The sequence below is a fragment of the Capricornis sumatraensis genome, chromosome 22 (assembly GCF_032405125.1).
Source record: "Capricornis sumatraensis isolate serow.1 chromosome 22, serow.2, whole genome shotgun sequence".
In the NCBI taxonomy this organism is placed as follows: domain Eukaryota; kingdom Metazoa; phylum Chordata; class Mammalia; order Artiodactyla; family Bovidae; genus Capricornis; species Capricornis sumatraensis.
In genome coordinates, this window is record NC_091090.1 from 11,633,426 (window position 1) to 11,657,259 (window position 23,834).

The 23,834-nt window shown below is 45.4% G+C and overlaps 1 protein-coding gene across 1 annotated transcript in view; it reads right to left on the reverse strand.

Annotated features, from left to right (window-relative positions):
- Nucleotides 1–23,834, reverse strand: part of LRRC1 (leucine rich repeat containing 1) — a 132,083-nt gene that overhangs the window by 72,634 nt on the left and 35,615 nt on the right. Inside the window, exon 2 of the mRNA XM_068960711.1 lies at nucleotides 11,065–11,182. Within this exon, the coding sequence (XP_068816812.1) occupies nucleotides 11,065–11,182 (118 nt within the window). The remainder of the gene's footprint in view (nucleotides 1–11,064; nucleotides 11,183–23,834) is intronic.

Below are 23,834 nucleotides of genomic sequence, written 5' to 3' on the forward strand. Positions count from 1 at the left end.
TCTTGTGTAAACAGCTAACTGCATTTCCAAGCTCCGTTCAGTTAAGTTGTGGACATAAAACTGGCCAATAGAACATGGATGGGGATGAAGTAGGCCATTTCTCAACACAGCCCACAAAATTCACCCAGGCACAAACCCCATCTCCCCCTCCCACTGGGGGCCACTAGTTGAAGGAAGATGAGTGTCCAAGAAGGAAAAGCTGGATCCCTGAATATACAGAGCAAAGCCTCTCACCACCCACCTCGCCATTCCACGACCCCCCAGCACACACGCACACACACACACACACACACACACACACACAGGACTGTAGGCTGACAGACTGATCAGCAAGTCTCTCATTCTGTTGAGCCCTTGAGATTTCTGCATTTTGTAGCAAGTCAGTCTCTCTTGACTAATGCACAGAGCTGAGCATAGTCAGAGCAAACCCTTTACAACACAGCAGTGGTCAGCCACACACTGAATCTCGCGACAGTTCAGGTAGCTGTAGTTCTTACTGTAGGCACTAGGAGTGTCTCTGATCTTGAGAATGTCTCTGATTTACTTGGCTGCACAGTTTATGGGTCTTAGTTCCCTGACCATGGACTGAACTCAGGACCACAGTAGTGAAAGCTCCAAGTCCCAACCACTGGACAACCAGGGAATTTCCTCTTCTCTGATCTTTGATGAATTTAAAATTTTTCAGTGAATATCCACCAGGCAAGCACTGAGATATTTGCAATTTTACTGATACCATTGACTCTGTGAATATATAACAAACATTTGAAAATTTTTTCCAACAAACAACTCAGCTGAGGTTATCCAATCATTAACTCCCTCCAAATTTGCAACTAAAGTATGAGAACTGCTAAAGATTGCTTGATTTCAACTTCAAACCAAAAATCTCCATTGTTCTCTCAAGTCTCTTTCAAATCAGTTACACTGTAACTGACACCTCTCTGCATGCAGTGAGCACTGTATTTATATAACAATGTAAGTCATTAATGTTGAATTCCTTGCATATGTCTGTTGTGCCTGTAGAATCACCTCCTTAAGGAACAGAAGAATTCAGCAAAGAGCCTTACACAAACACAGTAAGTACTCAATAAATGATGCTTGAATTAAAAAAAATAATAATAATTATGGGCTATAGTTGATAATCATAAGCATTAAAAAAAAAAAAAGGCCTCGGTCCATGGGCTTTCCAAACTAAAAAGATTTAAGAATCACAATTTATTATTAGCTTTGAGCAGGTACATAATTCAATGCTTACAAAGCCAGTTTAAAATCCACACCATTTCTATATGTAACCCTCTAGTTTCAGTTCTCAGTCCTGCTCCTCATTCCCTCTTTCCTCCTAGGACTCCTCATCCCTTTCTAGGACGCATCTTTTCTAGCTTAATAAGCTCAGAGCACTGTTTGTGGTCATGGCAACACATGGTTGCCATTATCCTGATGGAGAGAGGCCATTCAGCCCTCAGCTGCCTGAAGGCTCAGCATCTCCTGGCTCAAGCCTCATTCACAAGACAAAATAGGTGACCTCAAAATCAAAAATGAGGCACTGTGGCCACTCACCCTCAACCACTTTTAGAGCTGCAAACTGTCAACCCAACACCGACATAAACTGTCTGATTAGAAAGGGAGCAGAGGCTAGCATCCCACATTTTTTTTTTTTTTAAGTATAGTTGATTTACAATGTGGTCATTTCTGCCGTACAGCAAAGTGACTCAGTTATACATATCTACACATTCTTTGTCATATTCTTTTCCATTATGGTTTATCACAGGATATTGCAAAGAGCATACATACAGTATACAGCAGGACCTCTGCAAACAACAGGACCTTGTTATGTATCCATTCTATATATAATAGCCTCTCCTTCATGAACACAGCCTTGTCATGGTGAAGGGGCTTGCATAACCCAATGAAACTATGAGCCATGCAGGGCCACCCAAGACGGACAGGTCATAGTGAAGAGTTCCGAAAAAATGTGGCCCAGTAGAGGAGGGAATAGCAAGCCACTCCAGCGTTCTTGCCACGAGAACCCCGTGAACAGTATATAAAGGCAAAGAGATGTGACACCAGAAGATGAACCCCCAAGTCATTAGGTGTCCCATATGCTACCGAGGAAGAGTAGAGAAATAGCTCCAGAGAGAATGAACAGGCTGGGCCAAAGCAGAAACAATGCCCAGCTGTGGATGTGTCTGGTGGTAAAAGTAAAGCCTGATCTTTAAAGAACAATACTGCATAGGAAGCTGGAATGTTAGGTCCATGAATCAAGGCAAATTGGATGCAGTCAAGAAGGAGATGGCAAGAGTGAACGTCAACATCTTAGTAATCAGTGAACTAAAATGGACAGGAATGAGAGAATTTAATTCAGGTGACCACTGTATCTACTACTGTGAGGGTAAGAATTCTTCATAATAGCCCTCATAATCAACAAAAGAGTCTCAATGCAGTACTTGGTTGCAATCTCAAAAAACGATGGAATGAATGATCTTGATTTGTTTCCAAGGCAAACCATTCAATATCACAGTAATCCAAATCTATCCAACCACTAATGCCTAAGAAGCTGAAGTTGAACAGTTCTATGAAGACCTACAACACCTTCTAAACCTAACACCCCCCAAAAAAAAAAACAAGATGCCCTTTTTATCATGGGGATTGGAATGCAAAAGTAGGAAGTCAAGAGAGACTTGGATAACAGGCAAGTTTGGCCTTGGAGTACAAAATGAAGCAGGGTGAAGGCTAACAGAGTTTTATCAAGAGAACGCACTGGTCATGGCAAACACCCTCTTCCAACAACACAAGAGAAGACTCTACACATGGACATCACCAGATGGCCAATATCAAAATCAGACTGATTATATTCTTTGCACCCAAAGATAGAGAAGCTCTATACCGTCAGCAAAAACAAGACCTGGAGCTGACTATGCCTCAGATCATGAGCTCCTTACTACAAAACTCACGCTCATATTGAAGGAAGTAGGGAAAACCACTAAGCCATTCAGGTAAGACCTAAATCAAACCCCTTATACAGTGGAGGTGACCAACAGATTCACTATCACAGGATGCTGAACAGAGTTCCCTGTGCGGCAAGCAGGGCCTTGTCGTTCATCCACTCTACGTGTAACAGTTGCATCTCCGCATCCCACACTCCCAGCCCATCCCTTCCCCTCCGCTCCTCCCCCTTAGCAACCACCCGTCTGTTCTCTACGTCCACGAGTCTGTTTCCATTTCATAGATAAGTTCCTTTGTGTCATATTTTAGATTCCACATATAAGTGACACCATATGCTATTTGTCTTTGTCTGGCTTACTTCATTTAGTATCATCATCTCCAGGTCCATCCATGTTGCTACAAATGGCATTATTTCATTTTTTTAATGGCTGAGTAATACACCATTTTACATATGCACATCTTTATCCATTCATTTCTCAATGGACAGTTTAGGTTGCTTCTTGCTACTGTGAATAGTGCTGCTATGAACATTGGGGTGCATGTATCTTTTCCAATTAGTTTTCTTCAGATATATGCCTAGGGTTTCGTTTTATTTCAGGAGAAACCACTACAACTGTGTATCTTCAATTTAGCCCACTCTGTGTAAATCTAACACTGTTCTGGAAAATTCACGCCCCAGCACAGAGCAGCACAGGACTGAGTGAATAAACTGAATGGGGGAGAGATGTGGAGAGGGGATGAGGATGAGAGTCTCTAAGCATCTCGAGAACCCAGGATAGACTGAAGAGCATATTAACCTAAAAAATACATTCAAAGGTGTTGACCTCAAACTCAGGGGGCACCTTCTCTATTACGAACCTGATAATTAAAGAGAGAGAGAGAGAGAGGAAGTTAGATAAACCTACAACTTACTGAGAACAGTCACAATTTTTCTGAGAAGAAGAAAATGACCATATGAATTAATAAAGAGTAACAACTCTTTGGGGCTTCCCTTGTAGCTCGGCTGGTAAAGAATCCACCTGCCTGTGGGAGACCCCAGTTCAGTCCCTGGGTTGGGAAGATCCCTTGGAGAAGAGAAAGGCAACCCACTCCAGTATTCTGGCCTAGAGAATTCCACGGACTGTACAGCCCATGGGGTCGCAAAGAGTCAGACACGACTGAGTGACTTTCACTTACTTACTTACTTAACAACTCTTCTATGTTTTTTTGAAATTGCAACCTGAGGCAGATTTTGATTCCTATAAAACTGTCCTGGTTTATTTACCTAAGGGGGCTGTTTTTGAAAACCAACCCACTTGAGGATGTGAAACCACTGGTCTGTGGATCTCAAACCAACAAATTCTTAAAGAGCTGCAAAATCATTTTGAGCAGAAGCACTGCTTCAAAACTTCCCTTCAAATTTAACAATTTGATAAAATACCACTGATGTTTCTCTATGGCACAAAAGAAAAGGGACGAAGGGTCTTTTGCAACGTTTGCAAAGTTTATTCCAACTTTCAGTGTTTACAATGATGCCCATACACCCTCACATCTAAACAAGGCTTCCCAGGGCTTCCTTGATAGTCCAGGGGTTAAGAATCCACCTTCCAACGCAGGGGATAGGGGCTCAATCTGTCGTTGGGGAATTAAGATCCCACAACACACAGAACAACTAAGCCCGATTCCACAACTACTGAGCCACATACAACAAAGAAAGATTCGTATGACACAACGAAGACTCTACAACAAACATCCCACGTGCAGTAACTGAGACCCGACACAGCCAAATCAATAAATAAAATGTCTGTTTTAATTTAAAAAAATAAACAAGGTCCTCCCAAAAAAGTCTTTGTGGCATGGAAGGGTGATCAGAAAACAGATGCCAAATTTTCTTTCCATATTCACTTTGAAAATAAGTACTATTATTGGGATTTAATGAGTAGAAGACAATAATATATATATTTTTTATTGTGAACCCCTCTTTCTGACAAAAGCTAAAAAGACAGAGGAAGGGCTTGCGGCAGGAACGTGGCAGCACCCGCAGAGACAGCAAAAGCAGGCCTGTCACTCTGCACCTGCAGGCAGAGGGGCTCCACTGGCATCTCCCCCAGGGGAGTCTCCTGGGCCGTTTTTACAGTGACTTGGACGAAGAAACGCACTGACCAACAGCGTGGCTGAAGTCTAGCCGTGGAGCAGGGCTCCAAGCCCGGTCCCAAACCAGGCAGAGGCGGCCGAGGGAACGATGGCCTGGCTGTGGCAAGCCTAAAGTCTGCGTGGGCAGTGGCCTCTGCCACACTGGGGCTGGGGATGTATGTAGTCATTACCCCCAAAGGTCCAACTGTTCATCACTGAGAAGGGACTTCTAGGCACACAGGATGCCTTGCTTGCCAGAAAGAGCTTTTTTCGGGGCTCACTGAGAAGCACCAAGACTTGATGTCACCAGGTCATTCCAGCAGGCTTCAAAATTGGCCTCAGATGTCATTAAACAAGCCCACAGCCACCAACCACAGGCTGTGATCCCCATCTTGCAGCCAGACAGAGGGCAACTAACCCCAGCACTTAGCACGTGTCCAGCTCTTGACTTTGTGGGACGAGGATCCTGCTGGTGGATTGGATCAGCTGCTGCTGCTAAGTCACGTCAGCCCACCAGGCTCCTCTGTCCATGGGATTTTCCAGGCAAGAGTATCGGAGTGGGGTGCCGTTGCCTTCTCCGTTGGATCAGCTGTCCCTCTGCTAAGTGTGACGTGCTGTCCTGGCGCCAGTGTGGGTGTGTATTAAACCCACCTTTTAGTTTCCTGTTCACTCAAGTTTGCAAAGTAATTCTCTGGATTTGGGGTCTCTGGCCATGTTTGCTCCACACACAGCATTATTTGCCCCATAAAAGAAAGAAACTCAAACCCTCACTGGCTGTGCGAATAACAACAGCATTTCCTCAACTCATCCATCCCTGCTCGACCTTTATGATTTGTGCCATCCTGGTGGAGCACCTGTGTTCTTTATTATTTACTTCATTCTTTTAACTTTTTTGAGTAAGATTTATTTTTAAAATCACTAACATGAATGAAAGTGAAAGTCACTCAGCCGTGTCCAACTCTTTGTGACCCCATGGACTATACAGACCCTGGAATTCTCCCGGTCAGCATACAGAAGTGGGTAGCCGTTCCCTTCTCCAGGGGATCTTTCCAACCCAGGGATCAAACCCAAGTATCCCACATTGCAAGCAGATTCTTTATCAGCTGAGCCACCAGGGAAGAAAGCTATTATCATCATCAGATATAAAAGATAAATATAAGAATCAATACAATATAGCTATTAAGTTTTACAGGAAGCAACCTAAAGGGAGTTTAAAAAAAATGTTTAATGAAAAGGAAAAAGGTTAACTTCCTCACTTTGATTCAATATTAAAAACTGCTCTTTTGCACTGCCACTTAAAATCGTCTCTAGCAGTGCTGGTGGCACAGGCCTTACATTTTGCGGGGGGAAGTGAACTAAATAGATAATGATACAGTACTGTGATGTCAGTCAAATTACAGCATGGACTATAAAATCTGAATTGCTAACCCTCTGGGCAAGATTCATGATGCATTAAGTCCGTCCTCGATTCGTGGACAGTGAGCTAGTACTGTCTAGCCTTTTGTCACATATCCAGAGAGCATTCGCCTCCAACAGCTAAGAATCGGTGAACAGAGAAAACAGATATAAAGTCCAGGCATGAAAGTGTAGTGTGCTCTTCACCAGAGGAAACTGCATCAGACCTTAACTTGAAACCCCTCCCTTGAGCAAGGGAACATCAGGAAAGGGCTCATTTTGCTCCTGGAATCAAAGCCAACTTGTTCAGTCAGCTCTAGCATCTCACCCTTTAGCCAGGAGGTTAAACCCTGAAGGTTTCCCACCTTCCACACGGGGAAGGTATGGGGTTGACAGAGGCTGAGTGAATTTGCGCTGAGAGCCACAGGAAGCTGCTGAGGGGATGTTAGGAGAAAGCCGGCGGGTGGGGACAGCTAAGACCCCACCCTCAGTGTGTCTGGCATCCCTTCAGGGCTTCTGAACAATGCAGCACCCCCAGACCCACCCCAGATCACCTGCATCAGAATCCACATTTTAACAAAATCCTGCGGTTAATCCATGGCACATTCAAGCCTGACAAGCATCCAAAGGGCTTCAGGGATCTGACACCACCCTCTCTCGTGCCTCCATCCACGGTCAGTGATGCTCTCTGGACAGTCAGGGACTGAGGATGCCAGGAAATGTTCTACCCTGAGAGTGGTCAGCGCCGGCCACGGCCCAGACACATCTCAGGGACACAGAGGACCCTGATCACTGGGCGGGCCGCCTCTGCAAGGGGCTATAGGAGCCTAGAGTTTCACACACCCCCAGACACAAGCCCCAAACCCTTACAAACGCCCGCATCTGCGAAAAGTGGGGGTCCCCACATGGCCTCTCAGGCTGCAGACTCTAGCACTTTGATTGACCTGCCTAGGAAATTCACACTCACGGGATTTGATCAGCCAGAAAACATGAGAGGAGACTATGGGCAGATCTGCCTGGTCTGGAAACAGCTCAAGACCCAAGATCCTGCTGGTGATGGTAAAACCGTGACCCTTCTCCGCTCCGTCATCTGTGCAGCTTTTTCACAACCACAAAAAAGCCTCCTCCACCACCTCCCACTGTGCACGCGCGCGCACACACACACACACACACACACACACACACACGAACATACACACACACATGAGCATGCGCACACACCAGAGCAAGCCTCTGCCACCAGGAGAAGGAGGCGGTTAAGTCCCCCCGCATTTCCACAAGAGCCTGATACAAAGGGGGCAGACCTGCAGGATCCATCACCAAAGTCCAGACCTGCAGGAGGGAAGGTTCTCCCCGGGAAAGCAAACCCTGGGTCCTGACGGGGCTTCAATGACAGCTCCCATCCTATCCACACTGCAAGGTGTCAATGGGTGCATGAGGAGAGGCGCGTAGCCCTTCTTTCTTCCTCTGAATGTTTCGAAAGACACAGCTGATGTGGGAACCGGTACAACTGGCCCCTAACAAGGCTGAATTCACACCGAGCACGTCTTCCCACAAGAGTCAGTAACGGGACTGCAACCTTCCAGCTCTGTTTTTTCCTCAGCTCCCAAGTAATTGAAGCCAATACGTCTCCTCTTTCTCGAGGGTTTCTGGACCCCTGCTTCTTTACCTTCTTAATGCCAATTTCAGAAAGGCTATCTGATTTCTTTGGGTTGTGTGATTTCAGGGGTCATTGTTCAAAGTCGCTGCAGAGTTCACAGCCATCCAGTCTTTACTGCTGAGAACACTGCTGAGACGAGAGCGAGCAGTTTCTATACATGCACCTCAGGCAGTGGGGGGTGCCGGACCTCAGACAGGGGGGATGCCGGACCTCAGACGGGGGGGATGCCGTACCTCAGTCAGGGGGGATGCCGGACCTCAGACGGGGGGGATGCTGGACCTCAGACAAGGGGATGCCGGACCTCAGAAGGGGGTGGGGCGATGCCGGACCTCAGACAAGGGGATGCCGGACCTCAGACGGGGGTGATGCCGGACCTCAGACAAGGGGATGCCGGACCTCAGACAGGGGGGATGCCGGACCTCAGACAGGGGGGATGCCGGACCTCAGACAGGGGGGATGCCGGACCTCAGACAGGGGGGATGCCGGACCTCAGAAGGGGGTGGGGGGTGCCGGACCTCAGACAAGGGGATGCCGGACCTCAGACGGGGGGGATGCCGGACCTCAGACAGGGGGGATGCCGGACCTCAGAAGGGGGTGGGGGGATGCCGGACCTCAGACAAGGGGATGCCGGACCTCAGACGGGGGGGATGCCGGACCTCAGACAGGGGGGATGCCGGACCTCAGACAGGGGGGATGCCGGACCTCAGACGGGGGGGATGCCGGACCTCAGACGGGGGGGATGCCGGACCTCAGAAGGGGGGATGCCGGACCTCAGACAGGGGGGATGCCGGACCTCAGACAAGGGGATGCCGGACCTCAGACAAGGGGATGCCGGACCTCAGAAGGGGGTGGGGGGATGGCGGACCTCAGACAAGGGGATGCCGGACCTCAGACGGGGGGGATGCCGGACCTCAGACAAGGGGATGCCGGACCTCAGATAGGGGGGATGCCGGACCTCAGACGGGGGATGCCGGACCTCAGACAGGGGGGATGCCGGACCTCAGAAGGGGGTGGGGGGTGCCGGACCTCAGACAAGGGGATGCCGGACCTCAGACGGGGGGGATGCCGGACCTCAGACAGGGGGGATGCCGGACCTCAGAAGGGGGTGGGGGGTGCCGGACCTCAGACAAGGGGATGCCGGACCTCAGACGGGGGGATTCTGGACCTCAGACAGGGGGGGATGCCGGACCTCAGACGGGGGGAATGCCGGACCTCAGATGGGGGGATGCTGGACCTCAGACAGGGGGGATGCCGGACCTCAGACGAGGGGGATGCCGGACCTCAGACGGGGGTGATGCCGGACCTCAGACGGGGGTGATGCTGGACGTCCCCCCGCTGCACAGCAGTGTAAGGGGAGGCTGACCGCGCTCTGCACTGCCGGCCACCCCTGCTGCGGGACAGCCAGTGTCTAGGGCAGCCAGTGGCCTGGGGTTGGGGCTAACGGCTGCCTTAGAGAGATGCGCTGGGTCAACCAGGCCTCACTTAGTAATGGCCGTCAGATGCCACAGCGAGGGCAGAAGACCGCAACAGACAGAGGCTGAAGAGGCTGGTTGCGAGACAGCAGGCCAGCGTGGAGGGCGGGACAGAGCGCCCGCAAACAGAAGAGAGGCAGCGAGAGCCCTAGCGCAGTGTCGGGTGCGGGCCCACACACTGCGCGGGCCCCAGCGCACGCGCAGAACGCCGGCTCCACCCCCATCCTCACCCCCAAATCCGTCACCTGAGGACCGACTCTCCTGCAACGGAAGACGACAGGAACACAGGCCCCCAAATAATTCTTTCACTTGTGTAGTACTTTCAAGGGAAGAAATAATTCTCATGACAAACAGAAGCAGACACTATGACAAGAGCATATGACGTGGCCTAAAGACAGTTTCCAATTACGGGATCTGAGAGGGAGCAGCAATGTGAAAAGTGTTGGGGGGGGGGGGGTAAATCATTGTTTTCTTCTCCACATTTTCAATGAAGTACTGATTATCACTGCTGCCTTATAACAAGGACCCACAGGAGAATACTATATCCAGACCTGGGGGCTTCTGCAGAGGACACCAGACAGAAAGAGCCAGACCTGAGGCTCGTTGAGATGGAACCTACAGATTTTTGTATGAAAGCAAAACAAAAACACAAAGCAGGTGTGTAATAGGTGAGACAGAAACAGATTATTGTTTTTATAAACAACAGAGTAAGTGTGGGCTTATCCTCAGGACATTAAACCAGAGTCCTCGCAAGAACAGAATTTCACCGCTAAAGACAGGGCTCCTGGGAGCTGCCACTTTACCTTGAGGTAATTAATCAAACATGTTCCAACAAGCCTCGGGACCAGTCTACCCCGGGAATGCTCTAAGGCTATAAGACGCAAGGTGAAACCAGGTACCCATTTAAAAGTGAAAGGTTAAACACAGTATAAACACCCTGTCAGGCCGTTCCATTAAAAGGCAACATTACAGTGGAATCTGAAAATCAAAATAAACTCACAAATACGTCACACAAATTCAAGTGGGCAGGCCTACCTAGGGCGTAGTCAGAAATAAATGAGACTGACAGAAATGCCTGAAACGGCAGGCAGGTCTGTTCACTGCAGCAGAAAGGCAGGTTCTTGAGGGAGCAGCTGAGGAGCCAGGCCACCGCCAGGAGAGACCAGCCCTTCCCCAAGCACGGCTCCCACCACAGCAGCCCCGAGGTCTGGACAGGTGACCACGCTCCCAGCCCTCAGTGTCTCCTCCCATCAAATGAGGGGAGAGCTGCCGAGTTCTCAGGCCCCTCCACCGCTGTAAATCAGGGTGAACTGACCGCGAGAAAATCAGCACCTAAAATTTGTTTTGTGGCGAACTATTCGATAATGGCAGTAATTTCATCCCAAAACATCCTGAACATTCATCCAGCCACATTTACTAAAAATTGCAAACATCAGCATCGGAAGAGATAAATGGACGGTTCACGTGGAACCATTTTCTTCTTACCATTCCGGGACACGTCGAGCTCCACCAGCTGCATGAAGTTGGCTATTTCTGGAGGGAGTCGCTGGATCTCGTTATCGCTGAGTCCAAGCTTTCGTAACTTGACTAGCTGGAAAAATTGCTGAAAGACAAAACAGGTTCATGTAGGTCTCACAGATATTTGCAATGCAAATTTTTTGCCCAATATGGAATGTAAAACAGTATATCTTCTCTGGTCTTCCCTAGGGGCTCAGTGGTAAAGAATCTGCCTGCCACTGCAGGAGACATGGGTTCGATCCCTGATCCAAGAAGATCCCACATGCCGTGGAGCAACAAAGCCTGTGTTCCACAACTACTGAGCCTGTGCTCGAGAGCCCACGCGCCGCAGCGACTGAAGCCTGTGCGCCCTAGAGCCCGCGCTCTGCAGCAAGAGAAGCCGCCACAGTGAGAAGCCCACGCATCACAGCCAGAAAACTGCCCCCACTTGCTGCAACTAGAGAAAAGCCCGCGCAGCAAATAAAGACCCAGCACGACCAAAAATAAAATAATTAAATGTTTTTAAACGTCTTTTAAAAATTATCAAGGACTGTACCAATGTCATTTTCCTGATCTTAATATTGTACCATAGTTACGTGACCATGTAACCCCTGGGGTAAACAAGGTACACGAGACATTTCTGTGCACAAGCAACAATTATTTCAAAATTAAAAATTTTTCACAATGAACAAGTAACTCAGTGAGAACAGTAATGGCTCCTTTAAAGTATCCAGTAGGTGGTCACATTTTCTACTTACGGAAACTGGTATGACATCCGCTATGTTAAGTAAAGATATTTGAAAATTAGAACAAAATATTTCTTAGACATTTCAAAAGAAATTCCTGTGCATCAGAAAAATATATAAATATCCCATAAGTGTGTGTAGGAGAAAAGGAAATATTTTTGGTCAATCTAAAAAAGAGCCTGCACTGGATCCTTGCCTTAACCATGGCACACAGGGCAAATGCCTTCTGCCCCACACCCTTTAAAAACTGTACTAAAACAGCATCAAAGGAATTTATAGGGAGATGGACACAGACATAAAAATACAAAATAAAGGGATGAAGACAATTCAAGATGAGAGGGGGTGAAACGCAAACTAGACATGTGACAAAATCCTTGACGCAAGGAAACAGATGAATAAAATGGCAGCAAATAAAAGAGTGACAACAAAGCTGAACTTTAAGCCTGTGGAGTGAGCAGCCTGTGGAGATGAGGTGCAGGTATCTCTGAAGGAAGGGGCTTCCCTGAGAGCTCAGCTGGTAAAGAATCTGCCTGCAATGTGGGAGACCCTGGGTTCGATTCCTAGGTTGGGAAGATCCACTGGAGAAGGGATAGGCTACCTACTCCAGTATTCTCAGGCTTCCTTTGTGGCTCAGCTGGTAAAGAGTCCACCTGCAATGTGGGAGACCTGGGTTAAATCCCTGTGTTGGGAAGATCCCCTGGAGACGGGAACAGCTACCCACCCCAGTATTCTGGCCTGGAGAATTCCATGGACTATATAGTCCATGGGGTCACAAAGAGTCAGACACGACTGAGCGACTTTCACTTTTAATATAAAGACAATTAAGTCCCCACAGCCCCTCTTCTGGCTTGCACAACTAAGCAGGGGACTGGAAATTTCCTCCAGAAGAGCTGACTGTAAGACCAGCTAAAATCAGGGATGAGGCCACGCAACCAGAAACAGGGAAGGGGGTCAGAGCTTGCTCCATGAGATCTACCCCCTTCTCCCTGCAGCCAGGTTTCTCAGCAAGAAAACAGACAGACTTACGGACACAGATTATAAAAGAGGGAAGCCCCAGGTTATTAGCCCCATTCAGGCACTCAGAGCTTCAGTTCTCTTTTTTAATTCATGTGCCTGAATCTCATTTAAACAAAGCCAAAGTTCTTCAGACACGGATAAATAAGAGGAGGTAAGCAGCCATAAAAGAAGAAGAAATAAACCCTAAGAAATTAGAAACTAGTGCAGCTTCAAGGTAAGAATCCAACAAAAGCGATGAAAAATAAAGCTAGAAATCTCCCAGAAGGGACAACAGAAAGACAAAGAGATGGAGAGATAGAAGAGGGAGAAAAAAAAGAGGATAAGGTTGCAAGGTACCACATCCGACGAACAGATATTCCAAAGACAGAAAGATACAGGCTGCAGAGCATAAGTCTCCAGTTAAAAAGGCCCACCTCGTGGCCAATTACATGAACGAAACAAAACATACAGGAACACCAAAGAATATAACTCCAGAAATAAGATGGTTCTAAAAGTTTCCAGAGGCCAAAGGGTGCAGAGAAGGGGAAGGGGTTAATAACAAAGGATTGGGACTTAGAAATGGCATTGGACTCAATAGCAACCTTGAAAGTAAGAAGGCAACAGAGCAATGCCTTCAAAATTCCAAGAAAACATTTCCAACCCAAACTCACATACCCAGCCAAACTATCAATCAGGTAGGATGAACGAATAAAAGACATTCTCAGACATACGTGGTCTCAAAAAAGTTATCTTCCTTGCACCTTTCCCGAGAAGCCATCAAAATGTGGAAGCAAATCTAAAAGGAGGAAGCTCTGAGATTCAGAAACCAGAGAATCAACCAACCAGAAGGAGACAGAGGCTAAAACAGTAAAGGCTTTCCAAGACGGCAGCCAAGCAGCAGGTCCCAAGAGCGGCCAGTTTACACTGGAGAACATACAAGGGCTCTCAGAGGAGAGCTTGGAAAAAAATAAAAATAAAAATACATGTGAGGGATCATCTGACATGTCTGGAAGGATCAGGAAATTTACTTGGTGACAAATTAGAAAACGAAATACAGAAAACAAAGCAAGCAAAAAAAGGAAAGTGAAAGTGAAGTCGCTCAGTCGTGTCTGACTCTTTGCGACCCCATGGACTGTAGCCTACCAGGCTTCTCTGTCCATGGGATTTTCCAGGCAAGAATACTGGAGTGGGTTACCATTTCCTTCTCCAGGGGATCCTCCCGACCCAGGGATCGAACTCAGGTCTCCCGCATTGGAGGCAGGCACTTTAACCTCTGAGCCACCAGGCAAAAAAAGGAAGGAGTTATTAATCCCAGAAAAAAAAAATACAGAGTAAAAGAAGATATAAAGTCAAAATACAAGATTTGATTATGAATAATATTTATGCAGTCATAATATTTTAATATTTATATATTATTAAAAACAAATTTTATATTATGTCAGTATTGAGAGGATAGGAAAGAAACCTTAAGTGCTAAAGACTCATCTTCCACAGAAGGAAATCAGTAAATAACTAAATAGTATTGTGTAAAAATCAAACTATAAAAGCAAGCCATTTAGCAATGTGGAAGCAAATGTTATAAAAAGTCCCAGAGCTGGGGGCTCTCAAAAGCAAGACACTGGAGTGGGGGAGGGGAGGACAAGAGATTTATGGGATTTTAAAAAAATTATTTGCATATATTACCTTGCTAAAAATAGAAATTGAATTTACAAAAGAAAACATCTCCACTAAGACAACAGGGTACTCCAAATGATAGTTATGAAGGCTGGCAACATTTAATAAGCTTCATCGGTTTTTTCCTTTGGTAAAAGGGATTGTAACTTACATAATCAAAACAAAGGCATCATCTTTTGGAAACCAATTGGGCAATACAAAACATAAAAAGTTTTCAAGTCCACTGACATTGTACCAATACTTTTGGGCATCTGTTCTTGCAATATAATTGAAAATAAGAAAAAGCAGCTACGGTGCACAATATGTTTCTGCATTCTTATCACTAGAAATGAAAAGCATATCAAATAAGGGAAATATGATTAGCATGTTATTAAGAAGTCAATATAAAGCAACCAACGATTACTATAAACACCAGAGAACTTCAAAGAGATTGACGATGCAAATGTAATTTTAAAAGAAGACAAAATAGCAGGTACATGATGGAAAAGCACATGTCTCATTGAGAAGAGAACACAGGGGAAAGTTAGCCAAGAGACAAGGGAAATGCAGGAACAAGTTTACTTTTTAACAAAAAACATATTTTTAAATGAACTATGAATCTCATCAAATGAATGCTACCAATTAGCTATATATAATAATGAGCGTGCTCAACAAAAGGACTAATCCTTTGGAGTTCTTCAATCATAGAGCTGAAATTTAATTTCTTAAGGAAAGATTCTGAGATTTCTTTATGTGGGTTATACTAAAGCATTAGCTGACACAAAAGCCATTCAAAAGAGTCACATTTGAATAACAGAGCTTATGCCAGTTGTTCAAAAGAGTCTGACAGTTTCATAATGCATCCATGTGTTTACTCAGCCATGAAAAGCTCACTTTGTTTTCCAGGAAAGCTACAGCACAAAAGCCATCACCAAATCCATACATTCGAGGACCGTTCAGAAATAACTCAAGAAACCAAGTCAACCAGGGACTTAGATTGTCAGTGGATAATGCTAGTTTTATGCCTGTGGAAATGACAAGCTTCAAATCCCAATGTTCAACAGAAATCCTAATTTAATCCTAACTTTAAATCCTAATTTCAAGCAAGCGAATTTAAGTTGTTTTGCATGTTAAAAACATCCTCAAAAAGGATCTGTCACAAATACTACTTTATTCAACTGGGGACACACAGACCAGATAGAGAAATGGCCCTATCCAACAGCATCCCACAGTGAAAACAGCGATTCCTCAATCCTTCCCTCATTATCCTGATGAGACCCTAATTTGGCATCCAAATGCTTTAAATCAACTACATTCTGTAAGAGAGACACAATATCACTAAGACTGCTTAAATCTTCAAGTGTTGGACTTGCAGATAGTCACGGAGGAAAACTCCAAAAGCGTATAAACCCTTCTGCCTTCTCTGGGATGAGCCAAGGCCCACAGGAACAATTCCCACGGCAGTCTTGGCAGGGCGCCTCGGCAGGGCAATCACGTGATGGGGCACAGAGACACCATTCTTCAACCGCACCGTGTTGATTACAGCGCCCTGGCCCACACCAAGCACATTCTGTACAGTGACACGCAAAGAAACCCAAACTGCCTTGGCCTGCGATGCCGCACCACAGTCTTCTTATAGCCACCATTTTTCTTAGTAGATACAGAGTCTTTAATTTGGTTGAACAGCATGTTTCTTTCTCCCATTCTCCATTTCTAACAAGATTCTTTTTCCTTCTCTTGATAAAGTGTTAGTTCCTCTCCCTTCTTCTTAGGAAATCGGAGTCTTAAAAGAGCTGCATCCTTTGCTATCGCCATATGGCCAAGGATCGACAGTCTCCCCAGACATCCCCATAAAGTGGGGAAAAGATGAACCATTGCTGCAGACTCACCTGGAGGATGACAGTTTAAAGAATGGGACTGAACTCCTGAAAAGCATCTGACTCTGAGCTGTCAGGACACCAGATTAACTCACAGACTTCCTTCCGGGTGTCTTCTAGCCCTTCAGCTGTGCTTCCCTGGTGGCTCAGGGGGTAACCAATCTGCCTGCAATGTGGGAGACCTGGCTTCAATCCCTGGAGGAAGATCCCCTGGAGAAGGAAATGGCAACCCACTCCAGTCTTCTTGCCTGGAGAATCCCATGGACAGAGGAGCCTGGTGGTCTACAGTCCATGGGGTCGTGAAGAGTTGAACACGACTGAGTGACTACTTTCATTTTTCAACCCCTCAACTAAACGCTGACCCCTTTCCACCCTAGCTAAGTCTCATCACACCCCTGTCCCCAAAGACCTGAACTGCCTTTGTGGTCAACCAGCTTGGCAAAGATATTGTAAACCAATGGTTCTAATCTCCAGGTGAGAATAATCATGTTACAGTATCTATCATTTTTATCACCTGGCAATGTTCTTCACTATGAGACTTATAAAAAGTGATCATGACTTTATAACCCAGAAATTCTTCTAGGTATGTACTTTGCATACTTGTTTAAAAAAAAAAAAACTTTCACATATATTATTCTAGTATATTTTATATATTTGAATGTGCTTGACAGAATTACTCATAATTGCCCAAAACTGTAAATAACCCAAATACCCATCCATAGTACATCTGACAGAAATATATTCTTACAATGAAATTTTTCATGGCAATGAAAATAAACTTACTCTTAGAGTACAGAGAAATCTAGAAATAATATTCAGCAAATAAAATCAGACTCAAAAGAAGGCACACTATATTACTCCATTTACATAATGTAGAAAAATCACCAAAACTAAAGTTCTTTGTTTAGAGATGCACACAGAGGTGGTAAAAACTATTTTTAAAAAAGGCAAAGAGGTGATTAGTATTAAATCAAGTTAGCAGCTACTTCTAGTTGTGAGGGAAACATGGTCAGGAAGGGCATGACATGGGCTTCAGGAGTCCTGCCAATTCTAAACCTTCTAACCTGAGTGCTACACAGGTTTTCATTTTATAATTTGTTGTGAGCTGTATATGTATGCTTTTGTGCACTATTAATATATGTGTTTTATTTCACAATAAGAGAAGTTTTAAAAGTTTTAAACTACTGATTAATCAGAAAGAAAAAATGCCAGACAATTAGGACTAATGACATCAAATTCTTCACCTTGACAGAGGTGATGATAATGAAAAGCAATGACACTATGTCTGGAGGAGGAGAAATAAAAAGGCCAACAGTAACCAAAACAGTAACATTAGAAGGATCATGCCGCAGCCATTAGCCGTCACCCTTTACTGTGGGATTCTCTGTGCCCAGCAGTGAGTTAAGGACTCCACTTGGGTCATACTCTGTAGTCATCTCAACATTGCTACAGAGCTAACATCTATATAGAACAGTCACTGCTGCACAACAAACCATCTCAAACTCAGCGACTCAAGAGCAACACGAGTTTCTGAAATTTCTCACATTTCTGTGGGCCTGCTGTTTTCACTTGAGCTCACTCATGCACTTTCACTCAGCGAGCGGCTCAGAGGGGCAGGAAGACCACCACCCCGGCCTCAGCTTACGGTTTGCTACTTGGGCCAACACCCAGCTGGAGCTCCTCCGCTCTCCACAGGCCTCTCTCCTTTGCCATATGATCCAGCAGCTCTTGGACCGGCATTCAAAAGGGGCAAAGAGTCCGGGAGGACTCTCAGAGCCAAAACCGTGAAATCTGCACCATGTCACTTCTGCCCCAGTGAGGGGAATGGGGAAATAAGTCTCCACCGGTAGATGGAAAGAGCAGCAAAAATCACACTGAAAAGAGGCTTGGAAGGGGTGAAATCTGATAGATTACATGGTCTAGTGTAAAATGAGGTAGGGGCCTCAGAGGTACCACAGAGGACCACGTATAAAAACCAGACAGACTATCCTATAAAACTCTATGATTCACCCCGGAGAAACGAGTTTTCCAAAGGAAACCTAAACAGAAAATGTAATAATATACTGGATAAAGTTTGGTTGAGACATGACTTTTAACACATGAGAAAGTTAGAGGGAAAAGACCCAAGAAATATTCACAGAAGAATAAAAAGATCCGTTAGCTAAAGCAGAGAATTCAAAGGATCATATCTCACATCCAGAATTTGAATTTGAAAGGGTTTCAGCAAACACTCAAAAATAAGAACTACTGACGAAACAAGTGTTAATAAGATACTTTTTCTACTGTGTTTTGGTAAAGAGGTGTGGAATGGGAATGTCCCCAGGGGACTCACTTGACTTCCCTGGTCCTCTGTTTCTGTAAAAAATAAGCATTAAATGATCGAAGGGCTCTTTCCAGTTCTAAAAATGTTAGAACTGCATTTCAAAATATCTTCAATGTACCATAAAAAACATGACAATCCTATTAGCCCACAATATAACAAGCATGCACTTAAAAACGAATAAAATTACAGAAAGTAGATTAGTGGTTGCCTAGGAAACGGGAAATGACTGCTAAGGGGTTTGGGGTTCTTTTGGGGGCGATGAAAACATTCTAAAATTAATTGTGGTAATGGCTGCACAACCCTGCGAATATACTAAAACCACTGGATCGTGAACTTTAAGTGAGGGAATTGTATGGCCTGTGAATTACATCTCAATAAGGATGTCAAACTGCACACAGAATTGACAGATGTTGATAAAGAAGGAATCCCCCTTGATAATGAAAGACTAAGCTAGGAACCCAACCAGTCCATCCTAAAGGAGATCAGTCCTGAGTGTTCATTGGAAGGACTGATGTTGAAGCTGAAACTCCAATACTTTGGCTACCTGATGCAAAGAGCTGACTCACTAGAAAAGACCCTGATGCTGGGAGATTGAGGGTGGGAGGAGAAGGGGACGACAGAGGAAGAGATGGTTGGATGGCATCACCGACTCAATGGACATGAGTTTGGGTGGACTCCGGGAGTTGGTGATGGACAGGGAGGCCCAGCGTGCTGCGGTTCATGGGGTCGCAAAGAGTCAGACTGAGCGACTGAACTAAACTGAACTGAACCTAAGCTAGGTACCCACACTTTTTATTTAATTGAAGTGTAGTTGATTTACAATGTTGTGTCAATTTCTTGTGTACGGCAAAATGACTCAGTTACACACACATTCATGTTCTTTTTTGGATTGGTTTCCATTAGTTATTTATTAAAAGACTCTGAATATAGTTCCCAGTGCCAAACAGTAGGTCTCTGTTGTTTATCTAGTTTACGTGGTTTGTATCTGCTAATCCCAAACTCCTAATCTATCCCCCTTCACCACCCTACTTTCCCTGTTGGCAACTATAAACTTGTGTTCTGTGTATGTGAGTCTGTTTTTGTTATATAAATTAAGTTCAACTGTCTTGTTCTCTTAGATTTCACATATAAGAGATACCATGTCTCTTTCTCCGTCTGACTTCACTTCTGTAATCTCCAGGTCAGTCCATGCTGTTATAGAATGTTATCCGTTTTTATGGCTGAGTAGTATGCCACTGTATACATGCACCACGCCTCCTTTATCCAGTCATCTGTAGACGGGCATTTAGGTTGCTCCATGTCTTGGCTATTGTAAGAAGTGCTGCTATGACCATGGGGGTGCAAGTATCTTTTCAAATTAGAGTTTTCCTGGACATTTTTATTTCACTGGGCTTCCCAGGTGGCTCAGTGGTAAAGAATTTGCCTGCCGATGCAGAAACCACAGCAGATGCAGGCTCAATCCCTGGGTCAGGAAGATCCCATGGAGAAGGAAAGGGTGACCTACTCCAGTATTCCTGCCAAGATAATCCCATGGACAGAGGAGCCTGGAGGCCTACAGTCCATGGGGTACATTGCTACATGTGCCAGTGAGGGCAAGTTCTTCATCTCCAGTTCACTGATGAGGAAACAGATTTCAGCAATGTTACACAGCTCCCAGATGCTACTACCAGTTAATAACATTCTTTCAGGAAAATTCCAAGGCATACCCACGTTGGAGGATCACAAAATAATAAATTCTCAGATAACTGGCAAACAAAAAACATCAGTGAAACTATATTCTAGTGAGCAAAGTGAAACAAAGTCCCGGGACATGAGAACAAGGGCTGGGTCACACTACAACGCTGCCAGTGCTGTGGGGAAAGAAACCAGCACGCTGAGGGGCCCGCATGGCAGTCCAGGCACAGAGACCAGGTGTGAAGGGGAAGAAATCCAGACAGATGGAAAGAGATTACCTTCTGGGGGCACCTGGGCCTGGAATGCTAGCTCCAGATAAAGCCTAAGGCCAGGGGAAAGGCTGAAAGACAGGAAACCAGTACACAGAACTGGGACCAGTTCAGTTCAGTCGCTCAGTCCTGACTCTTTGTGACCCCATGGACTGCAGCACGCCAGGCCTTCCTGTCCATCACCAGCTCCCACTGCTTGCTCAAACTTATGTCCATCAAGCCGGTGATGCCATCCAACCATCTCGTCCCGTCGTCCCCTTCTCCTCCCACCTTCATACAAGTCTACAGTATGTCAGAGCAAAAGGGACATGTCCACAAAGAAAAAGCTCAGTCTACTTTTGGAGGCAAAGGAGGAAACATCCCCCACAGCAGGGCAGCCCTGGCAGATTTCAAAAAAGACTTCACACACTGTCTGTTCAACTGGCAATTCAAACTCTGAACGATTTTTAGATAGACATACGATGAAATTCAAAAGAGAGTCAAGAATTTAGAATGCTGATTCACAAAATGGGAAGCTGATGTCCACGTCCCACTGCCTGGACCAGTGCACAGATGATAAACATGAAATGAGATAAAAGGTTCAGTCACTCCAGTAACACTAGCCACCCTCTCTATAATGGGAAGCAGGAGAAATCTATTTCCCTGCTCACTGATTCGTCCATAAGACAAGTAAGTGGAACAGATCACAGGGAAAAAAGTCTCCTGTTCTAAAACACAATGTTTCAATCAGTTCCTGACTGAGTGGCACAGGTCTACGTTCTTCAGGCAACAAAGAAGAGTTGCGTGTTCTTCTCCTTGAGTGGCCCCAGAAGGTCACAGGCAAATCAAAGTTCAGAAAAGCAAACGAGCTTCCCACTAGAGCTGCCCTGTATACATGAGCGCTTACAACAAAGGTGTTTACTCCACTTGGAATATTTCTCTTTCCAATTTTTCTGTCTCTGGTCTCTACTAACCATTTTACTGTCTCATTTGCTAACAAATTTTCACATTTTCAAGGTGCTTTCATATTATCAAGCTGGCGTCATGAATGAACAGTAAGGAGGATACGAATGCCCTCGGTAATTAAAATAGCTCAGGTGTGAATCACTGTGAGAATCATAAAACCGGGAATGCTTCATTTATGGTGCTATGATCAGAAGTCTGTGGATGAGGATGGAGAGGTATTGGCAATGGTTTGGAGAAGAGAAACATTCATTGAGAGTACGAGGTTCTCCTGTGCTGAGAACCCTATTGAGGGAAAGCCGTGGGCACTGGCGGGCAGGCTGGTGGCACAGAGAGAGGAGGGACGGATGTGGACTGAGCAGGAGAGGGCCAGCGTGGGAGGATCAGATACCACAGCAAGAAAGAGATGTCAACCTGAAATCTAACAAAGGGGAAGGATTAAATACAGGCTGGTCAAGTAATGAGTTACTGCATGACCATCAAAAATGTTTCTATGCTATGCTATGCTATGCTAAGTCGCTTCAGTCGTGTCCGACTCTGTGCGAGCCCAGAGACGGCAGCCCACTAGGCTCCTCTGTCCCTGGGATTCTCCAGGCAAGAACACTGGAGTGGGTTGCCACTTCCTTCTCCAATGCATGAAAGTGAAAAGTGAAAGTGAAAGTGAAGTCGCTCAGTCGTGCCTGACTCTTAATGACCCCATGGACTGCAGCCTACCAGGCTCCTCCGTCCATGGGATTTTCCAGGCAAGAGTACTGGAGTGGGGTGCCATTGCCTTCTCCGAAAAATGTTTCTAGAGAATATTTAATAATATGATAAATCCGTGTGTTCTAGGATTATGAAAGAAATGCAAAAGTATATAAACTGTATAATGCCTGTTATGCTAAAAAAGTAATGCTGAGACTTACTTGGTGGCACAGGGGGATGAGACTCTGCCTGCCAATGCAGGGGACATGGGTTTGATCCCTGGTCTGGGAAGACTCCACGCACCAAGGAACAACTAAGCCTGTGGACCACAACTACTGAGCCTGTGTTCTGGGGCCTGCAAGCTGCAACTACTGGGCTCAAGTGCTACAGCCCCCGAAGCTGGCACACCTGGAGTGTGCTCCACAGCAAGAGAAGTCACCGCAGTGAAAAGCTCCACAATGAAGAGCAGCCTCTGCTCACCGCAATTAGAGCGCGCACACGCGAAGCCACAAGGACCCAGCGCAGCCAAAAATAAACGACCAATTTTTTAACGCAATACTAATTTTAGGGGAAAAAAACCACTTTAAAAAGTTAAATCTGAGAAAAAATAATTTTAATTCAGTGAATAAGGACCACTAGGCTTTGGGGTACCGATGTTTTGTACCATAAAAATCCAAAGCCTATTTATCTGAAGGAAGAGTTGATTTTCCTTTAAACTTGAACTGACTTCAAGCAAAACTTGAAGGGAAGGCGCTAAGACCAGCTTACGCACCAAAAAACAGCTCTTCCAACAAGAAGTCAAACAGATAATCAATTCAGATTATTAAAGTGGTCTCGTATTTTGACATAGGATTTTGAATAAGGTTGAATTTTTCACACATTGTACTCAGGAAGGCATTACATGACTCAAGTGGAATAAAATCCTGTTTGGGGGACGTTTTGTCTTGGATTCAATACAACTCTTCCAAGCTAACAACAGGAGCAGGCACTGCACAGAACCCACGCGCCGGGTTCTGAAGTGGAGGAAAAGACGTCAACAGACGCAGTCTTTACTCTCAGGAGACGCCCAGGAGTTGACACAAACAGTAGTTAAGACACAAGGGGGAAAGTGGAATCATCACAAGTGAGGCTCAAAATACTGTGAAAGGATAATAAATGTCTTGTCTTTAGCTACACCTGATATGCTTCTTTAGGTTAAAAAAAAAAAAAAATCAGGCTTATTTTATGGTCAATCACGCCACACCAGTAAGATCAGTTTCCAATGAGACACCACTTAAACATGGGTTATTCACAAAAACTATTAGGAAGACTTGCTAAATTTTCTCAAGAAATATACCAACATTTGGGTCAATGCTCTGCATTCTTCCAGGCTCAACTAAGAAAAGATACAGGCAACACTAAAGAAGGCCCATCCTGGATGAACAGAATTCTGCCAACTGCCGACTCGCTGACGTCTTCTACCTCCTGAAGTAATAAACTGAGAGCACCCTAGCCAAGGGTTGATCTTTCCAGATAGCGAGCAAGAACTGGAGGAATCCAGTCACCGATGAATTAATAGCGTGCTATTAACTCTGAGTTACCAGATCACAGTCAC